The following is a 23,235-nucleotide window of genomic DNA, read 5'->3' on the forward strand; positions in this document are numbered from 1 at the left end:
CCAGAGGATTGCTGTAATACTAAGAAGGATGCTGACCTGCAGAGACAAAAGAGTTATCATTCCCTTGTATAAGACAATGATCATATGGCACTTAGACTGTTGTTCTCAGATTTGGTCCCCAGAATTTGAATGGGATAAATTAACTGTGGAAAGGATACAAAGACGGATGACAAAGATGGTTTCAGGACTGTACAAGGATAGTTATGAGGATCGGCTGAGGGAATGTGGACTGCAGAGTTTGGTGGATAGAAGAAGGAGAGGTGATATGATTGAGACTTTTAAACTGTTGAGAGGCAGTTACAGGATTGACACTGGAGGAGTTCTTTCAGTTGGTGGAACAGCAGGAAGGAGCGATGACAAAGGGCCATCCCTGGAAGTTACGAAAGGAAGCTGTGAGCAAGAGGGTGAGGAGTGGTTCCTTTGCATGGAGGATGGTTGAACCGTGGAATGCATGGCCTGATAGAGTGGTGAGAGCAAGAACGGTCAATGAGTTCAAAGAGCGCTATGATAGACTTTGTTTCCTAGGAAGGTTCTCCCACAATGAGTCTCTTGACTCCATGGAGGCCTGAATAATAATAATAATTATTATTATTATTTTGCCTAACAGTAAGTGAGGGTTGTCAAGGACAAAGATAACATGAAAGACAAAGAAATTTGTATAAAAATAAAAACATAGAACATCAAGCAAGCATTCAATTATATTGAATGTTTGCTTGATTTAATACAATTCAATTTAATGAATTATATTAAATTTAGATGTTCTCTTATATAAAGGAAGTTTTATATATATATAATTATATATATATACAGGATAATATACAAGAACAGCTGATGCCTTTCAAAACATGCAGATAACAGACTAGCAGTAGCAACAACTTAAACTTACAGCTGCTACAAGCACTACCACCGAGCAAAAAGGTTAATTATCTTTTTTTTTTTCTATCTTAGGTTAATCTATCTTTTGAAACCTTCTGTGCTGGCATCATTTTTCCTCTTTAGAAGTTTAATGTAGACAGGAGTCCAGTCTTATCTACATTTAAACACATTGCATGTTGCAGCAGATAAGAACCTTCACCAATTATTTGTTTCGACTACTTTAAATTTTTCAGCTGCTTCAGTATCAGCACAAGCAGCTTCTCAAGGTACTTTAACATTATGATAACCAGCACAATTCTTAACTTCTTAGGGGAATCAGTAGTGAAGACATATGCTTCACCGAGTAATGAATGGATCAAAGAAGTCATTATGCTGTTCAGCATAATCACTGATGGCTGATGGTGATGAAGGTCATTAATCAACTGGTTAAGTACTTCTACTCCAGACTTTATGGAGTAGAAGTACTTGACCAGAATTTTTGGAAATTCTGGTTTCAAACATACACCATATTCTGCCACATAAAAGGTTAAATATCCACTACAATTGTTTAAGAACAATATGTTTGCCCATCCACATTGCTGATTGATGTCATAGATATTATTCTAAATATTCATCCAACCATTTTAAAACTAGAAGCACTCCCCCACTGTATGTGCTTCATGAATTTCCCTTAGCAAGATGTGTTTTGTCAACAAAAAATTCATTAATTTGAAAAATTTTGAAAAGATTTGCTCACACCTCTTCCTTTGTTACAACAATTCAGGACACCTACCATTTTCAAACTAATAGTGTCTAAAAGAATCCTTATGTATGCTATGACACTTGAGGATTGTGTACAACCATTTTCAAGTCACAGTGATTGTATTTAAGAAATACAGTTTCTTCTTCATTTCATACTGTTAGTATGAAATAAAGAATAAACTGTATTTCTTATAAGTGAGGGAAGATGTAGGCACAAAGCAAATGTTTGTATAAATAAAATTCATTTGTGTGTGTGTGTGTGTGTGTGCGTGTGTACATGAAGTAAATAAGTCACTTTGATTGTAATGCAATATGATATTTTAAAAGACAATTTTTCAGATAGTATCAGTTTTTTGAATGATTTGAGGAGTTTTAAAGTATTTGCTTTCCATTATGGAATGTATGTCTCTACAGTATGTAATAATGTATACTCTTGTATATTTGAGTTCACATCAAGAAGCTATGACTTAGAAATATGTTTGTACATGGTCCTGTCAGCAAGCAACAAGGCGACTATACTGAATGTATGTACAACAGAACTTTGTCAGTCACAATAACATAGCTATCTTTGTCAAGTACAATACAGAACACACTGAAATTGTAAATCCCATCATTACAAATAGAAATCATTGGGATAGAGATCCAAATTGCAAATACAGGTCTCATGAAAATATACTCCGTATATATATATGGGGGGGGGGCTGAAAAGTTCTGATAAACACCTAGAACAAAAATGATATTAAAGCAATTGATATAGTTGATATAACCACTTTTTTCTCAGAGGACCGTAAAAAAAATTTGTTGCAACAAATGTATAACACTTTGTGAGGAATATGTAGAATAATGAGTAAGTTACATGGGTTGTACCTCCCCTTCATGGTGATTATCACAACTTTTCGGCATACCCTCGTAACTCTCCCAACAAACAGCTACTTGGAGCAGACTTAACTGAAATTCGAGACACAAAGGAGATGACTTTGCTTCAAAGACTTTGATGCTGCCAGGAACATTATGATTCTAGGAATTCCAGAAAACCGACATTTGTGGCAGGACTTCCTGATGTCCTTGGCACAGTGATACTACAAAATATCATGCATCAACACCAAATAAGTGATTTTCTAACTGGGCTTACATGAAAATATCCCATCTGTTGACTGGACAAAGCTGATGACTGCTCTACATGAACCTACATGGCCAAGTTCCAACTGTCAACTCAAAGGAAAAAAGTCAATGACTCAATTTGACTTAGAAAAGCAGATAATTGCATTAACAGCTGCCAATGCAGATTTGCCGTGCACAAACCCCTGACCAACTTCCAGATGAGATTAAAAATTTTAGCCAGGAAAAAAACAGTCACGAATCAATATCATAGATGCTGGTTCCTGGTCACAGACACTGACAATGCTCAACATGGACACAAATGAAGTCTCATACATGCTTAAAAATTATCAAAATCAACAGTGTGAGACAAAATTTCAGTCCTTAAACCCAGAGAACGAGATACTCTGAAAAATGACTAAAGCTGTACACACAGACCACAAACCCCCTCCCACCAATCTATGGTGAATGTGGCCTGGTTTATTGCAATATAGACAAAGTTTAAGCTTTTATCAAAGTCTAAAGAAGCAGTAGAGTCTAAACTACAGCCATGTAGATCTAGATCTCATGAGTAAAGCATATTGTACACTAAAATACAGCCTATGAAAATCCCATCTAACTGATATCTCCCCTGCTGAGGTACATGAAATCAGCAGACCTTGATGGAGTTTCTATTAAAATCATCAAATACCTGTTGAATAAAGCCATAATGCACATCATTGCCATGATTAATGCAATATTAAGATATTATGCAATATTAAGATATCACTACTTCCTTGTATAATGGAAAGTAGATGACATAATCATAATCCTAAAACCAGGAAAAGCAGCATAATTCCCCCAAAATTATTGCCCAATTAGCCTGCCTAGAAAAAATAGCCAAGAGGGTAATACACGCATACCCCAGTCATACAATATATTAGGTTCCAGATCACCATCGTGATATAGCACATTAGGTTTCAGATTACCATCATCATATGGAGTGAGTGGAGTGAGTTTGATGGGCAAAAGGATTTATATAAGATGGATGGTTTGCATCTGAATGGATCTGGTGTGCAGAGATTGGAAACAGTGTTGTTCAATGAAGTGAATGTGCAGAATCAGGGGAAACTAGAGTTATTAAGGGGGGATATGCAGACTTCAGGGAGGGAGTTGAATGTATGAATGTGTATAATATGCACGAGCTAGTACAAAGGACAACAAATCAGAATGGGATAGTTAGTATAAGGCAGCAAGATAGAGGTGGGACTAATGGGCTTCTGCATTTCATGTATACTAATGCCAGGAGTATTAGGAACGAGAAGGAAGAATTTTTCGCCTTTGTTGGCTCTTCCTGGCCACAGGTTACTGGCATTAGTGAAACATGGCTGACAAAAGATGATATAGCTAGTGGGATAGAATGTGAGGGATATAGTATGTTCAGGAGGGACAAAGAGAATAAAATGGGAGAGGAGTGTTATTGATGATAGCTGATGAACTGCAGCCAAGGAGAATAGAAGTTGAACTGCAGGATAGAGAAACGAGCACATTTGAGGCTATCTGATGTGAGATTGAGACTAGCAGAACAAAATATGTATATTGAGTGCTGCTACAGACCAGGTGATGGAATAGATGGTGGAGATGGTATGCATAAGCAAATAGACGCAATGAGAAGGAGGGTAATTATTATGGGGGATTTCAACTATGGTAACATTGATTGGAAGGAGGAGAGAACACGTGGGAGGAAGGAATTGGATTTTATGCAATTATTAAGGGATAACTATCTGTGACAGCATGTAATGGAAAACACTGGGGGGGGGGGGGTCGAGAGTGCTTGACCTAGTAATTGCATCTGAGAATTTGACTGTAATGAATATGACCATGTTGCCACCAACTGGTGAGAGTGATCATAGGGTCTTGACCTGGGAGGTGGCTTAAATGTGTGGAATTTTCAATTAAGACAGGGATTACCAGGCTGGTAAGTATGACAAGCTTAGGAGATTGCTTGGTTCAGTGCCATGGCATGCAAAACTGCAAGGGCTGGATGTTGATAGTGATTGGAAGGTGGTTAAGGAGTGTTTGCAGGAGGCAATGGCTGACTGTATACCTAGAGTCTGAATAGTAAATCAAGTACGGGTTAAATGGATGAATAACACCATTAAGCTTGAGCTGCAAAAAAAGAAACAACTGTGGAGGAAATTTAAGGAGAAAGGTAACCTGCAGGCACACGAACGGTATAAAGTGCAAGCCAGAAGGGTAACGAGTGTGGTAAGAAAAGCAAAAGCGGATTATGAAAAAGAATTAGCCATGCAAGCTAAAGAGAATCCCACACATTTTTTTCGATATGTTGCAAGTAAAAGAAAAAATGTATATGGCAGAATGATTTTAAAGAATGCTGATGGCAGGGAGATAACCGAATCAGTTGATATAGTGGAATTACTGAGGGAGCATTTTGCAAGAGTATATCATCCAGGTGGTAATATTGCAGGAATGAAGGAACCAACAGCTTATACGGGAATTGTGGTGAATGAAGTGGAGGTGAATAGTCTATTACAAAACCTTAATGTGAATACATCTGTGGGAATGGATGGTATACCAGCTCATGTCGTATGTGAAGCAGCTAAAGAATTTTTAGTGCCCTTGACCATTTTGTTTAATTTGAGTCTAGGGTGTGGGTTAGTCCCGAGGGGGTGGAAAGAGGGGAAAATAGTTCCACTGCATAAAGGTAGTTCCAAGACTGCTGTTGTAAATTACCGACCAATCAGCATATCAGGAGTCTTTGTCAAGGTCTTGTAGAAAGTAGTCAAGAGGAAAATACAGGAATGGATAGATGAAAATGGAATACTGTATGGGGAACAGCATGGTTTTGTGAAAGGTAGATCATGCCTCAGTAACCTGCTCATATTTTATAACACAGTGACGGCTGAACTGGATAAGGGTAATGGGTTTATGGTGATTCTGCTGGGCCTTGCTAAAGCCTTTGACAGGATACCACATGGAATTGTAATCAGTAAACTGCAGCATATGGGGATGGATATAGGGTTGGTGAGATGAATAGGAGGGTGGTTGATGAAGAGATATCAGAGAGTAGTTTATTCAGGAGTAGAGTCCAAAAGACAGTCTGTGACTAGTGGCGTGCCACAGGGTTCTGTTCTTGGACCACTACTATTTAATTTGTTCATTAATGATATAGGAAAGAATCTGAGAGGAACTGTTCATTTGTTTGCTGATGATGCAAAGTTGGGTAGAATAATTATGAATGCACACGATGTCAAAATTTTGCAGGATGATTTGGATAGTTTGGAGGACTGGGCTAAGGAGAATGGATGTCAATTTAATGTGGCAAAATGTAAGGTCATGCATTTCGGTGTGAAAAGATTAGCAGCAGTATACCACATTGGTGGAACGGTACTCCAGGAGATTGACAAGGCCAGGGATTTGGGAGTGTTGGTGGATAGGGAGTTGAAGTTTAGGGGGCACATTGCAAAAGTGGCTAAATCAGCTAATCAAATCACTTGGTTACTGAAAAATACTTTGACGAGCAGAGACAAGCAAGTTATTGTTCCTCTGTATCAAGCCTTGATAAGACCCCAACTTGACTACTGTGCCCAGATCTGGGCACCTGGGTTTCTTCTTGATGGGGAAGAGGTTGAGAGGATCCAGAGGCAAGTGACCAAGATGATAGCAGGTCTACGGAATGAACCTTATGAGAACAGGTTGAAGATTTGTGGGTTGCAGAAATTGGTTGATAGGCAGAAAAGGGGGTGATATGATTGAGACATTCAAATTACTGAAGGGTTTCTATAAGATTAATTCAGAGGATAATTTTGAGAACAGGACTGGTGGTGGCAGGACTAGGGGCCATCCATGGAAACTGGGCAAGTGTGTGGTTAGCAAGGGTGTTAGAGCTAGGTTTTTTACTTGGAGAGTGGTGAATGAGTGGAATAAACTGTCAGAGTCTGTAATGGGTGCCATGACTGTGAATGAGTTCAAGGCAAAGTATGATAGATACTGTGTGAATGTTGAATAGTTGTTCTTGGTATGATGTTAGGGCCTCCCTCGATGAGTCTAAGGACTCCTTGGAGTTGCCCGTAATAATAATAATAATATAACATATTAGGTTCCGGACCACCACTGTCATACATTATCATAAAACACTTAGGTTCCAGACCACCATCATATAGAGAATCATTGCCTTTTTTCTTTTCTTTTCACTTGTAGATGCATGTAACAGTTTAATAACATTTTAAGTAGCCATATACGTGCATAAATTACATATATAAAGAATTTATTTACATGAGATACACAAACAAAAAATTAAGAATAATTTTGCAAACAAAAAAGTTATACTGAATAGATTGGCTTAAGGGAACACACCAACCAGTTTGTTCATCAGTCTACATCAGGGATCAACAACCTTTTCAGACTCGCGGGCCACATTCGACTTTTATTTTTAATAATCGGTCTGCAAGCGTTTATTTATGAGAAAATAGTGAGTGAAAAAAAAAAAAAAAACTTAAGTTATCAATTTTTATTATGTCAATCTTAAAAAACACAGAAATATTTAAAGTACGAGATATGAAACAAGCATGAAAATGAAACACAATGAAAAATTATCAGCACATTAAAACAAAGTAATATAGTGTATCCATCACAATATATACATATGTCTACCTGCTTAATGTGACTTTTGTGATTGTTTTCCCTTAACCAGATTATCTAGATCCACTTTAAAATCTGAGGTGCAAATTCGAATCGAAGCATGCAAAATGTTCATCGGTCAGTCGAGAAGAAATTTTATTTTTTCTAAAACTCATGGCAGAAAATACTTATTCGCAAATGTAGGTGCTATCAAATGCGACTATAATCTTTGCGAAACTGATTAATCCTTCAATTTTTTTTTTTTTCCCTGTAAGCATTGTTCAATGTTCACATTAAAAACGTTCAAACATAATCGCATTTCGATGCTATTTTTTATGAAAATCCACAAATCTTGTTGAAAATTCCATTTGTAAGTCTTCAATAATAATAGTATTTCCAAGTTGCACAGCAGACATCACGAAGTATAGCTATAAAATTATTTTAAATTTATTATTAACAAATCTGAAAACACACCCCAACTCAACATCACCAGAGTTAAAAATCGGTACTATCAACATAAGAAGCCTGAATGGCAAAGAAATGGAGCTAGCTGAGGAATTAGATAAGTACCAGATCGACATAATAGGGATGACTGAAACAAAAAAGACAAAAACTGGTGAGATCTTTCTGAGCAATAAATACAAAATGTTATATTCAGGCAATGACAATCAAGGAAAAGAAGGAGTAGCCATAGTATTCAACACAAAATATGAGACTAATCTTCTTGAATGGCAGCCAGTCTCAAGTAGGCAAATATGAGAATGGGGAACTGGACAATGAGACTTATTTGTGCCTATGGTCCCAGAGAAGGTTCTACTAAGGTAGAAGTGAAAGAATTTTTTGAGGCTTTAGAAAAAGCAACTGACACAATGAAAAAGGAAAAGTTGGTCCTTGGGGATCTAAATAGCAAAGTAGGAAATGATTGTCAGAAATACAAAAATATTTTGGGAAAATTTGGAGAAAAGAAAAAAGCTAATAATAATGGCAAATACCTGTTGGATTTCTACTCAGGACATGGACTGGTTATTACTAACACAATGTTCCAACACAGAAATGTGCACAAATTCACATGGAGAGAAGATGCAAGGAATAAGAAAAGCCTCATTGACTGTGTTATTGTTGATAGTGATGTTTTTCTCCCTGGTGCAGGACACTTGAGTGTACAATGGATTTGAAATTGGAAGTGATCACCATTGCGCTTCGCAACCATATGCCTGGGGAATGAGTGTCCTGGGTTCGATTCCCGTCGGTGACGTGAGGAGCTGAAGGATCTTCCTCAGCCATAGCCAAGTTAGCTAGTCTTGGGCGTGGACAGCAGGGTTTTTTCCTCAGTTTATTCTGGGGTTTTTCATCCCGCAATGCAGGCAAACTGGTCTTGAGAACTGAACACTACGGACATAGGATACACCGGGGCATAAGGCTGACCTCCTTATCCTATAAACGGAGTGAGGTCCGATGATCAATGGACCCTCGACACCGCAAGGTAAAAGAGGGTATAAGGAAGAAGAAGAAGAAGTGATCACCATTTAGTCTTGAGCAGGATAAAATTGAATTTCACATTGAAAAGAAGAACTTGTAAGAAAGTTTTAGAACGAATAAAAGTTGAGCTCTCAGATGTGAACTGTAGACTAAAATACACAAGCATTAATGAAGAAAGAATGAAAGAGTTTGAGAACAAGAATCAAACCTTGGAGATTCAGTGGCAAGCTTTGAAGCCCTCATTGATTCAGCTAGAAAGGCATGTGGTGAAGTTGTCTGCAAGGATAGAAAAATTAGAACTCCATTGTGGACACAGGAAGTTAAAGAGGCAGTGAAGGAAAAGAAGAAAGCATATCAAAAGTTCCTGGCAAATAAGTCAGCTTGAACTCTTAGAGAATATAGAGACCAAATGTAAGAAAGCTAAACACTGTGTAAAACTAGCTAAACAAAAGTCATGGGAGGACTTTGGCAAGAATATAGAAAATAAATATCAAGAAGGTGGCAAAATATTCTGGAGGTTGTTGAAGAAGCTTAAGAATGGAGGAAAGAGTGCTGTAAAAGGAGTTAGAGATGATAAAGGTGACATGAAAAGGGGAGAAAAAGATATCCTTGAAGTATGGAGTAATTACTTTGTAAAACTGCGAAATGAAACAAGCAGTGATGACAGCAGAGTGGTAAAAAAACATTGACTAGACATGCAGTCAGAAATACATATACATAGTTGAAGTAGAAAAAGCCATCAAAGGCTTGAAATGTGGAAAAGCAGCAGGAGTAGATGATATTCGACCAGAAATACTGAAGTATGGTGGTATAAATCTTACAGTGGCTGCACTGCATAGTTCAGAAAGCCTGGACAGAGGGACGAATTCCCGCTGATTGGAGTAGAGCTCTCATAATAAAAATATAAAGGGAAATAAAACTGAATGTGAAAATTACAGAGGTATTTCCCTACTGAGTGTTCCTGGCAAGATCTATGCAAGTATACTTGAGAAACAGTTGAGAAGAATTGTGGAAGGAAAGCTTGGTGAAGAACAAGCTGGATTCAAGCAAAATAGAGGCTGTCAGGATCAGATCTTCACTTTTACGACAAATAGTGGAGAAATCATGGGAATATAACAAAATATAACAAAGATATGTATTTAAGTTTTGTCGATTTGGAAAAGGCATATGACATGGTGCCAAGAGAGAAGCTATTCAATACGCTACAGTTATATGGTGTCAATGCAGCATTATATCAAGCAATACTTAGTCTTTATTTGAGTTGTAAGTCAGCAGTTAGAATTGAAGGAAGTACAGGAAGATGTTTAAATAAATTCTTCTAAATAAATTCGCTACAAGTCTGCAAGATTCTCTGACTAAATTGAATAACTGTTGTAATAGATATGGTATAAAGGTCAGCATTAAAAAAAACAAAGACAATGAAAATATGCAGAATCATTGAAAATGTCAACTGTGTTGTGAATGGAGAACTACCTGTGGAACAAGTAAAACATTTCAGCTACTTAGGCACAATTTTTAGTGAAGATGGTAAATTAAATATGGAAATAGACAACAGAATCAGCTGGTATGGTGGGAAGTCAATTGAATAAATTCATATGGAATAAGAGAGAAATTAGTCAGAACACTAAATTAGCTGTATACAAGACAGCTGGAAAATATCTAGGGTTGTGCAAACAACCCTACATACTTTCTTCAAGAAACCGACTTCAGTGGTAAGCTCTCCTCCTCCAGCAACAGAATCAGATCTCTCTAGCACCAGAATCTGATCCTGATTCTCCAGCACCTACTCCATCATCTTCCAATTAATGTTAGCCTACCTTCTTGCTTCAAAAATGCCCCTTTTAGTAAGCAAGACATTGATGCAACCTTTAATATTCTTTTTTGAAATTTCTCCAATCTCCTATCTAAACTTTTTGTATGTGTATGTTTTATGTTCTGTTTGTATAAATTAAAAGAAAGTGCATTTCTGTAACTTATTATTACAGTATACAGAGATATTATTATTATAGTATTACAATGTATTATTATTGCCACATATGAGCCATTATACTATTATTATTACTGTACATGCACTGTTCATCATGGATCCAAGTTACATACAAATCTGACCTAAAGACATACTCAGAAACATATATCTCGTCCGTAACCTGGGGACTGCCTGTATATGGATTTTTTTCAATTAACTATAAGCTAACTCACCGAATTCAAGGTGAGTTAGCCGATCTTATATGGAGGTAGCTGGGTTTTTTTTCTCCAGGAAACTCGAGTTTTTCATCCTGCATACAGACAAATGGGCCTTCAGAAACACACACAATTTACAGACAAAAAATACTAGTGGTGGTGATGGTGGTGGGCAGTACATGTCATTGGTGTAGATGATGATAATAGTGGTGGTTTCCCTGTAGTTGGTGGATTAAGTGGTGTAGACAGAGAGTTGTAGAGTAGGTGCCCTCCCTCGATGAGTCTGTAAGACCCCTTGGAGGTGTCACAAAATAATAATAATAATAAATAATAATAATAACAATAAACTAACTTCATAAATAATAATAAAGTCACAACAATTCTATTTGTTGAAAGTTTTTTCATTTGGTTACACTATAAATTAAAGATGCCAAGAAATTATATTCTAGGTTTCATCCTTTATCCAATTGTAAGAAAATAAATTTTGCACATGAAGTCACTTCACGAATAGGCTACTTGTGTACAGAGGCAAATGACCTGTAATGCAAAGCACATATCCTATGGACATGTATAATGCTAAGCATTATGGGAAGGGCCACTACCCAGACCAATATTGCCCTTTATTGAGGTCTCATCAGTGGGAGCAAGACCCAGAAGTGATACCAAGATAATGCAGAAGTCATATTTCCATACAAGTAGGCCAGTCGTGAAGTGACTTCACGTGCAAAACTTTGTTTGCTTACACTTGGATAAAGAATGAAACCAAGAATATAATTTCTCGGCATCTTTAATCAACAATTCTACTTGTATAGAGGCTGCTGGCTTCTTATCAATTACCTTAGTATACCATAATGCAAAAGCATTATGGAAAGGTTCATTATCCAGATTGGTTTCAATCTTTACTGGGGATCTCATCAGTGGGAGCCAGATCCAATATGATAGCAAGGTTAAATTAATGCAGAAATCATATATTTTCTACATAAATTCTCCCTTTAATATAAAAAAAGGTATCACCTTATTATTAAACACTAGATGAGTAATAGTTGTGGAAAGTTTTTCCACTTTTTTACAATATATATAATACTTCCATTGACGTGAAATCTAACAATAAAACAAAAAGACAAACAAAGATTAATAACAGCTGAAATGAAGCTTATGAGAAAAACTGCAAAGTATACTCTATTTGATCACAAAAGAAATGAAGAAATTATGAAAGAATTAAACCAGGAATCGGTAATAGAGAAAATTAAAAAATATAAACACAAATGGATGGAACACGTTGAAAGAATGAAAACAGAAAGATTACCAAAACAAGCCTTAAATTACAAACCATAATGAAAAAGAAAACCAGCACATCCTCTTAAGAGATTCAATGATGACTTCTAAGGCCGGTATTATTGCCACTCTAGGCCTAAATCCTTGATAGCATGACGATGATGATGAATACTTGACAAGAAATTACTTTCTTGTTTTAATCCTATACCTAAACGTAAGCATAAGCATGAGTCGACTTCACGAGTAGTCTGCTTGTATATAGGGACAGTTGACTTCATGTGAACTTTCACATGAAGTATGAATGGTCATAACCTAGAACACTTTTGACCTTTACCAAGGCTTTTATCGATTCAAGGTGAACACATCATGGGCCTCCTTGGTTTAAGTATATCTAATGGTAAATCATCCTATTGTCATTACCATTCCATTTTCAATATAACCTCAAATCTCATTTGCAGAAGTTTATCCAGTTTATGTAGTTTAGAGATTAATATACAATCTGCAAACTGTTTATTTAAAACCTAAGAACCTCAACTTATATACACAAAAAGAGAATACATACAGAAAAAAACTAAACAAAGAACTGCAGTTTTATGAGTTTCTCTGATGCTATAAAGAACAAGCAGTTGGCATGAGTTGTTTGTTGAAGGCAATCATTCCCTAGAAGACTCCTTTTAAAATGTAATCTAATAAATGAGATAAACATGTACTTTGCCACACTTCAGTGGACATTACTGATGTTGATTACATTCTCCTTCTTTCACCCTTTCCAAAGATGGTATTTGATTCTGCTGATCAGAAAGCTGTAGATTCTGTATTTTTCTCAGATCAGAGATCAACTCAAATCAAAGAAAGAGGACTTTGTTTAGTGTAAAAACTAGAATTTATAGCTTATTTACCACTTTCAAATATAGTTGATAGACTGCAGGAAAGGAGTAAAATAGGCTGAATATTGTAACTACTTCTTCCTTTCCAAGATGATTACTGCCTGAATATAATATCCCGTATTTGTTATTTAGAAGCACATCATCAGTTTTTAGTCTTCTTTACGCCTATTATATCTATCAGGTACTTATCTAATTCTTCTTCTCCAAGTTCTATTTCTTTGCTGTTGATGCTTCCTATGCTGATGGTGCCAATCTGCTGATGTTTAGTTGGAGTCTGTTCAGTAGCTGACTTTTCATTACTTGCCCTAGTTTCCTGGTGAAAACAGTGAGCCTTGTTTAACTGGGAGATACCCTAGGTGATATGAAGTTCAATCATGTTATATCATCATTTTATTTTGGTTTAAGTCGATAAGAATACAATTTGGTTAGTTAAATTCCCAAATTTCCAGCCCATACTCATTCACTGTATTCAGGTGGATACCACCTACTAACAGGGTGCACCATCAGACAGAGGACTGGACATTTGGTCAGAAGTCCTGGTAGGTTCTCTACATTCCTTAAAAGGCTATGTAGACATCACCTCTCAGTTATCTAGCTTGACCCTTAAGTGATCCTTATTTGAATTTGTTTAATTCAAAACTGATAATTTTTGTTCTCTTGAATTTTATATTAACTGGGATCTACAGGATGTGTGCAAACAGATATGAACAAGTGAAATATTCAAGAAACAAAATATATATAAAATTAAATTTACCAAAACAATGATCTTACAATGGCAGATTTAAGATACTGCATTCCTTCATTCTACTGTAAAACTGAATATGATAAAGGAATAAATAATTTTCAGAGAAAACAAAAGAAATTTATGCTAAATTACTATCATATTTATATTTACCTTCCCTATCCCTGACTGATGAAAGATCATCCTTGAATTGCTTATGTTTCAAGGGGATTATCTCATCATATTCCTCAACAGTCTCAAAATGTTCTTCAATGTCATTTACTTGTTCTGCAGGAGATTTGTCTTCATTAGTGCAATTATCAGATGACTGTGGATCATTAGCACAGTAATTTACATAGTCTTCTATCCTATTACCAGATTTCTTAAATTGTGAAATTTTTTCCAATACATCTCTGATAATTATTTCTAGCAAGGACCGTAGTGGATGCTTAGAATTCTAACAAACAAAAAAAAAAAAAAACAGAATTAAAATATAAACTTCCTAGAAGATATGTGAATAAAGTTTTCAAAGTAAAATATAAATCTTTCATAGAAAGCAACAACAATTTTATAAACATTGATAATTTCTCATATTTCAGATTCTATAGCAATGTTAAACAAGCAGAAATTTTGAATAAGAGAAGGAAAGACAATTTCCATTCCTATCCATTCAATCATTACTGCCAATTTCTCTATAAAAATCATCTTAATTCTCACTTTGCTGGTTTCTCAAACTCTTTTGTTCAAGCAAGGTCGCATTTTTTTTCACTGAAAAACTTTTATTTTATACAGTGGACAATCACTATGACAATCATCACTATAACAAAAAAGTCCTAGCCTATGTCACGTAGGCTGGGACTTTCTTAGAGCACATCTATACTACCCAAAACAATTAGAGGATATTTTGGTTTTCTTGTAAATTATAAAGTTATAAAAATAAGCCTTAATATACAACAGTGTAGAACATGCAACTGCATACAAAATCATATCCAGAAAATATTTTTGAAAATATGACTGGTGGCGGGAGGACTAGGGGCCATGCATGGAAGCTGGGCAAGAGCGTGGTTGACAAGGGTGTTAGAGCTAGGTTTTTTACTTGGAGAGTGGTGAATGAGTGGAATAAGCTTCCAGAGTTTGTTGTGGGTGCTACAACCGTGAATGAGTTCAAGGCAAGGTATGATAGATACTGTGTCAATGTCGAATAGTTGTTCTTGACATGATGTTAGGGCCTCCCTCGATGAGTATGTCGACTCCTTGGAATTGCCCGAACAATAATAATAATAATATTATTAAAACTTGACGAAACGGATCTTAGATGTATTAGGTGGGTAAAAGTTCTTGGCCTAACAATTTAAAAAACCAAATTTATAATTTCAAAATTATTTTTATTTTTCAACATAATCTCCCTTATGACTAATACATTTATTCCAGTACCATTATCCCATCAATGTAGAAAGATCTGCAAAATACCCCCTCTACGGCTGTTGATTTGAAGAAAAACGCTGACCAGCAAGGAAGAGTTTTAGGAAGAGACAGAAGTCGAAGGAAGCCAAATCTTGGGAATAGGGTGGATGTTCCAACAATTCATAGTGCAGATCCCTTAATTTTCCCCATTGACAAAACACCTTTGTGGGAAGGTGCATTGTCCTGATGAAAGATGATTCTTTTCTTCTGCAAACTAGGTCTTTTCTCATGAATTTTTTCGTCTAGTCTGGTTAAAAGATCAGAATAATATTCCCCAGTTATTGTTTTACACTTTTCAAGATAATTAATAAACAAAATGGCTTTAGCATCCCAAAATGCCAATGCCATGACCTTTCCTGCTGATGGAACTGACTTTGTCTTCTTTGGCACTGAAAACAACCAGCTTCTGTCTACTGTTTTGACTGCTGTTTGGATTCTGGTGTGTAATGGTGAATCCAAGTCTCATCCATAGTAATAAATCGATGCACAAAATCAGTTTTATTCTTGTTAAAATGCTCCAAGCACTGTTCACAGATTTTCATGCGAGCACGTTTTTGATCTGCTGTGAGCAAGCACGGCACCAATCTTGTGCAAAGCTTTTTCATTTGCAATTCTTCATGCAAAATATATCCTACACATTCTTTTGAAATGCCTATAGTTTCAGCAATTTCATGCACTTTGACTCACCGGTCATCCAATACCATGTCATGCATTTGATCAATGAATTCTGGTGTTGTTACACTTTTGGACGTCCTTCACGTGGATCATCTTCAAAGCTGGTACAGCCAAGTTTAAACCCGGCAGCCCATTTCTTAATTGTCAAAAAATGAAGGAGAAGAGTGCCCATAAACTTTTATGAACTTCGAATGAATTTCTTTTGCCGTTAAAACTTCTTTTACAAAGAATTTTATAAAAACACAATGCTCAATTTTATCCATTTCAAGGGATACAGACAACGCTTTTGCTTGAGACAGCTGTATAAAACAAGCTACTTGATAGAATGACTTGCAATTCCACATGGATGCTTATGATAGATGTACCAACTTAGAAAAAAAATCTTGCTGATAGTGTTGCCATCTATGGTCGAGGCCGAGAACTTTTCAGACCACCTTCATAAAAGCATGGCTTGTTGCACTCACTTCCACAGTGCATAATTATCGCTTCAATTGTAAACTTGTGTCACCTACCACCCATTATTTTGTTGAAAATGGCAGAGCAACATGATATCCCAGAATCCATGGCTTGGATAGCCATTGGTCAATTAGGAGCTGGACAAATGCAGCAAGTTGTTGCTCAGGCGCGTCATGTATCTCAAAGCGTAATTTCGCGACTTTGGAATCGCTTTCTGGAGATGAAAATGTTCGAAATAATCTTCATGCCATAGGTTTATATGCTCAAAAACTAATGGTTTGCATTCCACTTACTGCAAATCACAAAAGAGCCCGAAGAATTTGGGCACAGGAACACCAAAACTGGATAAATGAGGATTGGACTCGTGTACTTTTTTAGTGATGAGTCCAAGTTCAGTCTACAACCAGATAACCGACGTATCTTGATATGGCATGAAAGTGGTACAAGAAATAATCCAGAATTTATTTGTTCATAAAAGACCCCAACATCGAGGTGGGAGTTTGATGGTATGGTCTAAAATAAGTAAATGTGGACATACTGATCTCTATTTTATCAGAAATGGTTCCCTAACAGCCCAAAGGTATCGTGATGAGATTTTGGAACCTATAGTTCATCGTATGCTGCTGCAATTGGCCAAGAATTCATTTTATGGATGACAATGCTCGTCCACACTGTGCAAATTTGGTACAAGAGTGGTTTGAGGAAGAAGGTATTGAACAAATGGACTGGCCTGCTTGTTCACCAGATTGTAATCCAATCGAACATCTCTGGGATGCTTTAGGTAGGTACGTTTCTGCTCGACTGGTGCCACCACGATCGCTTCAAGAGCTCGAAATTGCTCTCACAGAAGAGTGGAGAAATATCCCACAAGAACTGTTTGATTATCTTATCTGGTTCATTCAATCAAGATGTACTGTTTTGGCTGTTAATGAAGACCATATGCCCTATTAAAAATTAACAAAAGCGTTTTTAGCTATTGTTGTTATTCTTGTTAAAATTATTTCATGCTAAAATGTATAATTTGTTAAATTTGTAATAAATATCGATTATTTAAACACTATCTCATCAATTACACCCTATCCATAAGTAAGAAATATTTATTCATGTATAAAGTACCCAATAGTTAAAATTATTTGCAGAAATTTATAATTATCCGACAGAAACTAAAATATCCCCTAACTGTCTTGATCAGTGTATTTTCAGAAAATACACTGATTTGGGAAAGTAATTTCCCAAACTTCCAGACCAAATGGAGCAGCAGCAACAGATTCTAAGGGGAGGGGGACTAAAGAAATAGTCTTATAAATAACCTATAAGTGCACTGAGAGTTTCAGAAAAGTTTTTCTACTTTAATATTAATCAGTCTTGAGCAAGCACTCATACACACACATCTCATATAAGGATCCAACTATGCCTACTGTACAAAGCAAATATGACAGTAACAAACTCCAGTGATGATAAAATGCTTCAGGCCTCACTGCAGAGAGAGAGAGATTATTTGAAGCTTTGAAGTGTCATATCTGCATGGATATTGTAGAGAAGGGAAAAAAAAGAACAAAAAAAAAAAAAAAGAAAAGGCACCCACCCATTGCAGAGAATAAAACAATCTCATGCATGATCATGGTTTTTGTTGCTAGTGGATGAATGCTCACTATGCAAATATCAATAAATTGATGCACAACCTTCTGACCAACCTCAACCAGCCATTTTTCTCATTGTACCTCCCATCATTTAAACAATTTTTAAACCTAAACATGCACAGAAATTTTTTGTGATGTTGTACCATCATTCTATATACTTAGAAAAGCAGGTGGCTGACAGGTATGAAGTAAAACACTTGACCAAAGACTAGAGACCACAGATATGAGAGTCCTGAGAAAGATTATAGGCGTGAACAGATGGCATCAATGGCAGTATCATATTAAAAACGAGGATATTAGGAAAGAACTTGGCATTGTCAGCATCCAGGAATGTGTTAGCAGAGCTAATCTCAGGTGGTATGGTCACTTAAATAGAATGGGCGAGGAAAGATTAGCAAAACAAGTGTTCTCTGCCAGGTTGGCAGCAAAACGACCCAGAGGAAGACCAAGATATAGGTGGGTTGATACGGTACAAAGTGCTTTAGACGATAGAAATATAAGATCTGATAATGTTGGAGTCTTGACAAGTAACAGACTGATTTGGAGGAAAATTGTAGATAGGAAATTAATAACGATGTAATTTTTTCATGTAGTACTATCATATCCTGTACACCCCTTGAGGGTACATAGCAGGAATTTGATGATGATGATGAGCTTTCCATGCAAAGCTTTCCACGATGAAGCAATGTCGAGGGCAAGTGTTTTTTGCTGGCATAAAACTTTTAAGGAAGAAAGGCAAAATGTGGAAGATCTTGAATGTGAGGGAAGACCTTCAATGTCCATCACAGAGACAATGATCAACACAGAAGCGATTATCATCAAGGAGGATCGCAGAATTACAGTACACCAGCTGCATGTTGTCCTGAATATTTCTGTGGGAAGTGTTCACTCAATCATGGCTGAACATTTGGGACTGAAATGTGTTTGCACCCGATGGATTCCCAAACTCTTGACACCGGAGCAAATGCAGCATCGAGTGGATGTGCTGTTTTAAGGATACTTGTGACATAAGACTGAATGATAAATGCACGTAAACACAAGAAAGATATTTAATTAACCAAATATTTCAGTCTGGAAATAGCAGACCATCTTCAGTGGTATTATAAGAACAGTTTTAAAAAATACAAGCTAGAATACTAACAATAGATCGTTAAAATTGGAACATGCCACATGATGTTATATCACTAAATAAAAATAATAATAATAAAAAATATTTTTTTTTTTTTTCAATCATGTCTCTACTTCAAAATGTTCCATTTTATACTTAATATAACATCACTCGGCGTGTTCTATTTTTAACGATCTATTGTTAGTATTCTAGCTTGTATTTTTTAAAACTGTTCTTGTAATACCACTGAAGATGGTCTGCTATTTGCAGACCGAAATATTTGGTTAATTAAATATCTTTCTTGTGTTTACGTGCATTTATCATCGAGTGGATGTGTGCACAGAATGGAAAGAAGACCGGAACAAGGCGACAACTTCTTAAAACGCATCATTACAGCAGATGAAGCTTGGTTGTATCACTATGACCCTACAATGAAACAACAAAGCAGTGAATGGAAGCATCCGTCTTCGCCTACCCCCAAGAAAGCAGAAACTGTAAAATCAGCTGGTAAAGTTATGACCATAATGTTTTTTGACTATGAAGGCATTGTTTACCGACACGCTGTAGAACCCGGGAATACTGTAAACAGCTCATACTATGCTGATGTTTTACGGACAATGGTACAGCACATCAAAAGGAAGCGTCCATTGCTGAGGAATGGCTTCTTATTGCACCACGATAATGCAAGGTCACATATTGCTGGTTGTGTAGTGGACGTTTTGCAGAAGAACAACATAGATATCCTACCACACCCTCCATACAGTCCTGATCTAGCACTGCGATTTCTGGCTGTTTCCTCAGCTCAAGAAACCACTAAGAGGCCACCATTTCGAAAGCAACAAAGCATGTGTAAAAGCTGCAGAGGCGGTTTTGAAAGAACTCTCAAAAAACGGACTTTCACATGTGTTTAAGAAGTGGACACAACGTTGGGACAAATGCATCACGTCTCACGGTAGTTACTTCGAAAAAGACCATGTAAATGATGACGATTAAAAGTAATCTGTTTTCTATAAATATAGTCTTATAACTTATTGAACAGCCTCCGTATATAATTTCTTGGTATCTTTAATTTATAATGTAACCAAGTGAAAAACTTTCAAAAATATATCGACAATGTTAATAAATTATGTCTACAAGTTAAAACCTGGTTATTTATTAAGTTAGTGATTTTAATGTTTACAAAAACAACTGGCATTCCTTTTCCAACAGAGTAGCAAGTGGGTAGGGATGCTGAGTCAATATCAGCAAGTAGAGATGATGAGACATCAAATATCTTTAGTATCTTATGAATGATGAAGATCACCATCATCAAATTCTTTATATGTACCCACAGGGTGTGTGTAGGATATTATGAACAGTACTAAATGAAAAGTTTATATCATTACTAACTTTATTATTATTATTATTATTATTATTATTCAGGTCTCCATGGAGTCAAAAGACTCATCGTGGGAGGTCCTTCCTAAGAAACACAAAGTCTATCGAGACTCATCGAGGGGAGGTCCCCGCCTAAGAAACACAAAGTCTAACATACAACTCCTTGAACTCATTGACAGTTCTCGCTCTTACCACTCCATCAGGCAATGCATTCCATGGTTCAACCACCCTCCATGCAAAGAAACCACTCCTCACCCTCTTGCTCACAATTTCCTTTCGTAACTTCCAGGGATAGCCTCTTGTCATCACTCCTTCCCAGTGTCAACCCTGTAACTACCTCTCAATAGTTTAAACGTCTCAATCATATCACCTCTCCTTCTTCTATCCACATAACTCTGCAGTCCACATTCCCTCAGCCGATCCTCATAACTATCATTGTACAATCCTGAAACCATCTTTGTTATCTGTCTTTGTACCCTTTCCACAGTTAATTTATCCCTCTTCAAATCCTGGGGACCAAATCTTAGAACAATAGTCCAAGTGTGGTCTGATCAGGGTCTTATACAACGGAATGATAACTGTTTATCTCTGCAGGTCAGTGTCCTTCTCATTATAGCAGCAATCCTCTGTGTTACTTTGCAATATGTCCCCTAAATTTCAGGTTTCTATCAATCATCAACCCCAGATCTCTAGTATCCCCCCTACTTCCTCCAGTATAACTCCTCCCGGAGAGTATGCAGTGTCCCATCGATGTTTCCCAAACCTCAAGACCTTACACTTTTGCTACATTAAACCGATACCCCCATTCATTTGCCCATCTATCTAGCTTATTCAAATCCTCTTGTAGGGCTGCCTCATCTGCACTTTTACTAATAATCCTTCCCAGCTTCACATCATCTGTAAACAACTGAATATCCCCTTGCAATCCACTGACAATGTCATTGATATAAAGGTTAACTTCCTATCAAAAATTATTCTACAAATTAATCTGTTATCTGTCAGGTATGTCAATATTGTCAGATTTTATATTTCAGTCTTTTACAATCCACCTCAATCTCAGTCTCCCTACAGCTCTTTGTCCCACCATCCTGGCAAAAAAAACAACTTGTTTTGCTAACTTTTCCTCTCCTTCTATTTAAGTGACCATACCAACTGATATTAGGCCTGCTCCTACTCTAAATGCCAAAAATATAATGTTCCTTCCTAATATTCTCATTTTTAATATGATGATAACATTGATGCCATCTATTCACTTCCCAAATCTTTCTCAGAACTCTCATATCTGTATAATAACCATATCTAGTCTATGATCAAGTGTTTTATTTTGTCCCCAGCTCTCAAATCCATAAGTTAAGTTTGAACACTGTCTTGTAGACAGCGTTTAGTGTTTTGACTAATATCTCTCTTATTCCATATAAATTTATTCAGTTCACTTCCTACTGTAATTTCTTAATTCTGTTGTCTATTTCTATATTGAATTTGCCATCTATGCTAAAAACTGTGCCTGAATTAGATGAAAGATCTTACTTGTGCTATTGGTTCTTCATTCATTATGCAGTTGATGTTTTCAACATTCCTACCTATTTTGAAAGTCTGTCTTTTAATTGCTAATTTTCATACCATGCTTATTACAGCAGTTATTCATTAGGGAATCCTGCAAACTTATACTGGATTTATTTAGGAGTTATTACATAATCTATATAATGTAAAGAGCTGATTTTAACATCTCCAATTTAATACAGTTTTAATATTTACTTTCATGAATTACTTTCATAATGTGATCCATATAGATTATGAATAACAGTGAAGATAATGTACACTTGTACACTGTACAAATGATGAGTGCTCACTTTGCTAAGATCTACCAATATGGTGTATGCAATGTAGCACAAAGTGTTACAACTACATTGGAAGAATTGATAATGGTTATAAGAAGGAGGTTCTACAGCTGCTGCATAAACTAGATAAGAATATGGCAATAGGGTTAGATGGAATATTAACATGTGTACTGAATTTATGACCAAACTGGTTAGCTTCTTAACATGTTTGTATAATGTGTCTCAGCAGAAAAAAGATCCACAGGAATGAAAATAATGAATGATGATCTCATTGTACAAGAACGATGATGGTGGTAGTGGTGTCTGAGATACTGATAAATCTGTAGATTTATCAGTATCTCTGGAGTGGTGGTGATGGCAAAGATTTGAGAGAAGATAGTAAAAATTCACATACAGAAATAGGTTTATAGACAAGATATAAATTAAAGATTCCAAGAAATTATATTCTTGGTTTCGTCCTTTATCCAAGTGTAAGCAAACAAAGTTTGCATGTGAAGTCATTTCAAGACTTTTGCATTATTTCAACCTTGGTATCACTTCTGGGTCTGGCTCCCACTGATTAGACCTCAATAAAGATCAAAACCAGTCTGGGTAGTGACCCTTCACATAATGCATAGCACTATACATGTCTGTTGTATTATGGGATACCAAGGCAATTGATGTGAAGCATTAACCTCTATATACAAGTAGCCCAATAGTGAAATGACTTCACGTGCAAACTTTGTTTGCTTACACTTGAATAAAGGATGAAACCAAGAATATAATTTCTAGGTATATTTAATTTATAGCATAACTAAGT

General features: G+C 36.3%; 1 protein-coding gene across 7 annotated transcripts in view; it reads right to left on the minus strand.

Annotated features, from left to right (window-relative positions):
• The window catches only part of LOC150100035 (putative ubiquitin carboxyl-terminal hydrolase MINDY-4), a 376,809-nt gene that overhangs the window by 334,134 nt on the left and 19,440 nt on the right, over window positions 1–23,235 (minus strand). For all 7 annotated transcript variants that reach the window (XM_090402889.1, XM_090402887.1, XM_090402888.1 and 4 more), the window contains exon 3: window positions 14,053–14,335. In XM_090402889.1, the coding sequence (XP_090259015.1) occupies window positions 14,053–14,335 (283 nt within the window). The remainder of the gene's footprint in view (window positions 1–14,052; window positions 14,336–23,235) is intronic.

This window comes from Typopeltis vanoorti, chromosome 13, assembly GCF_054136105.1.
Source record: "Typopeltis vanoorti isolate ZY-2024b chromosome 13, IOZ_Tvanoo_1.0, whole genome shotgun sequence".
Taxonomy (NCBI): Eukaryota; Metazoa; Arthropoda; class Arachnida; order Uropygi; family Thelyphonidae; genus Typopeltis; species Typopeltis vanoorti.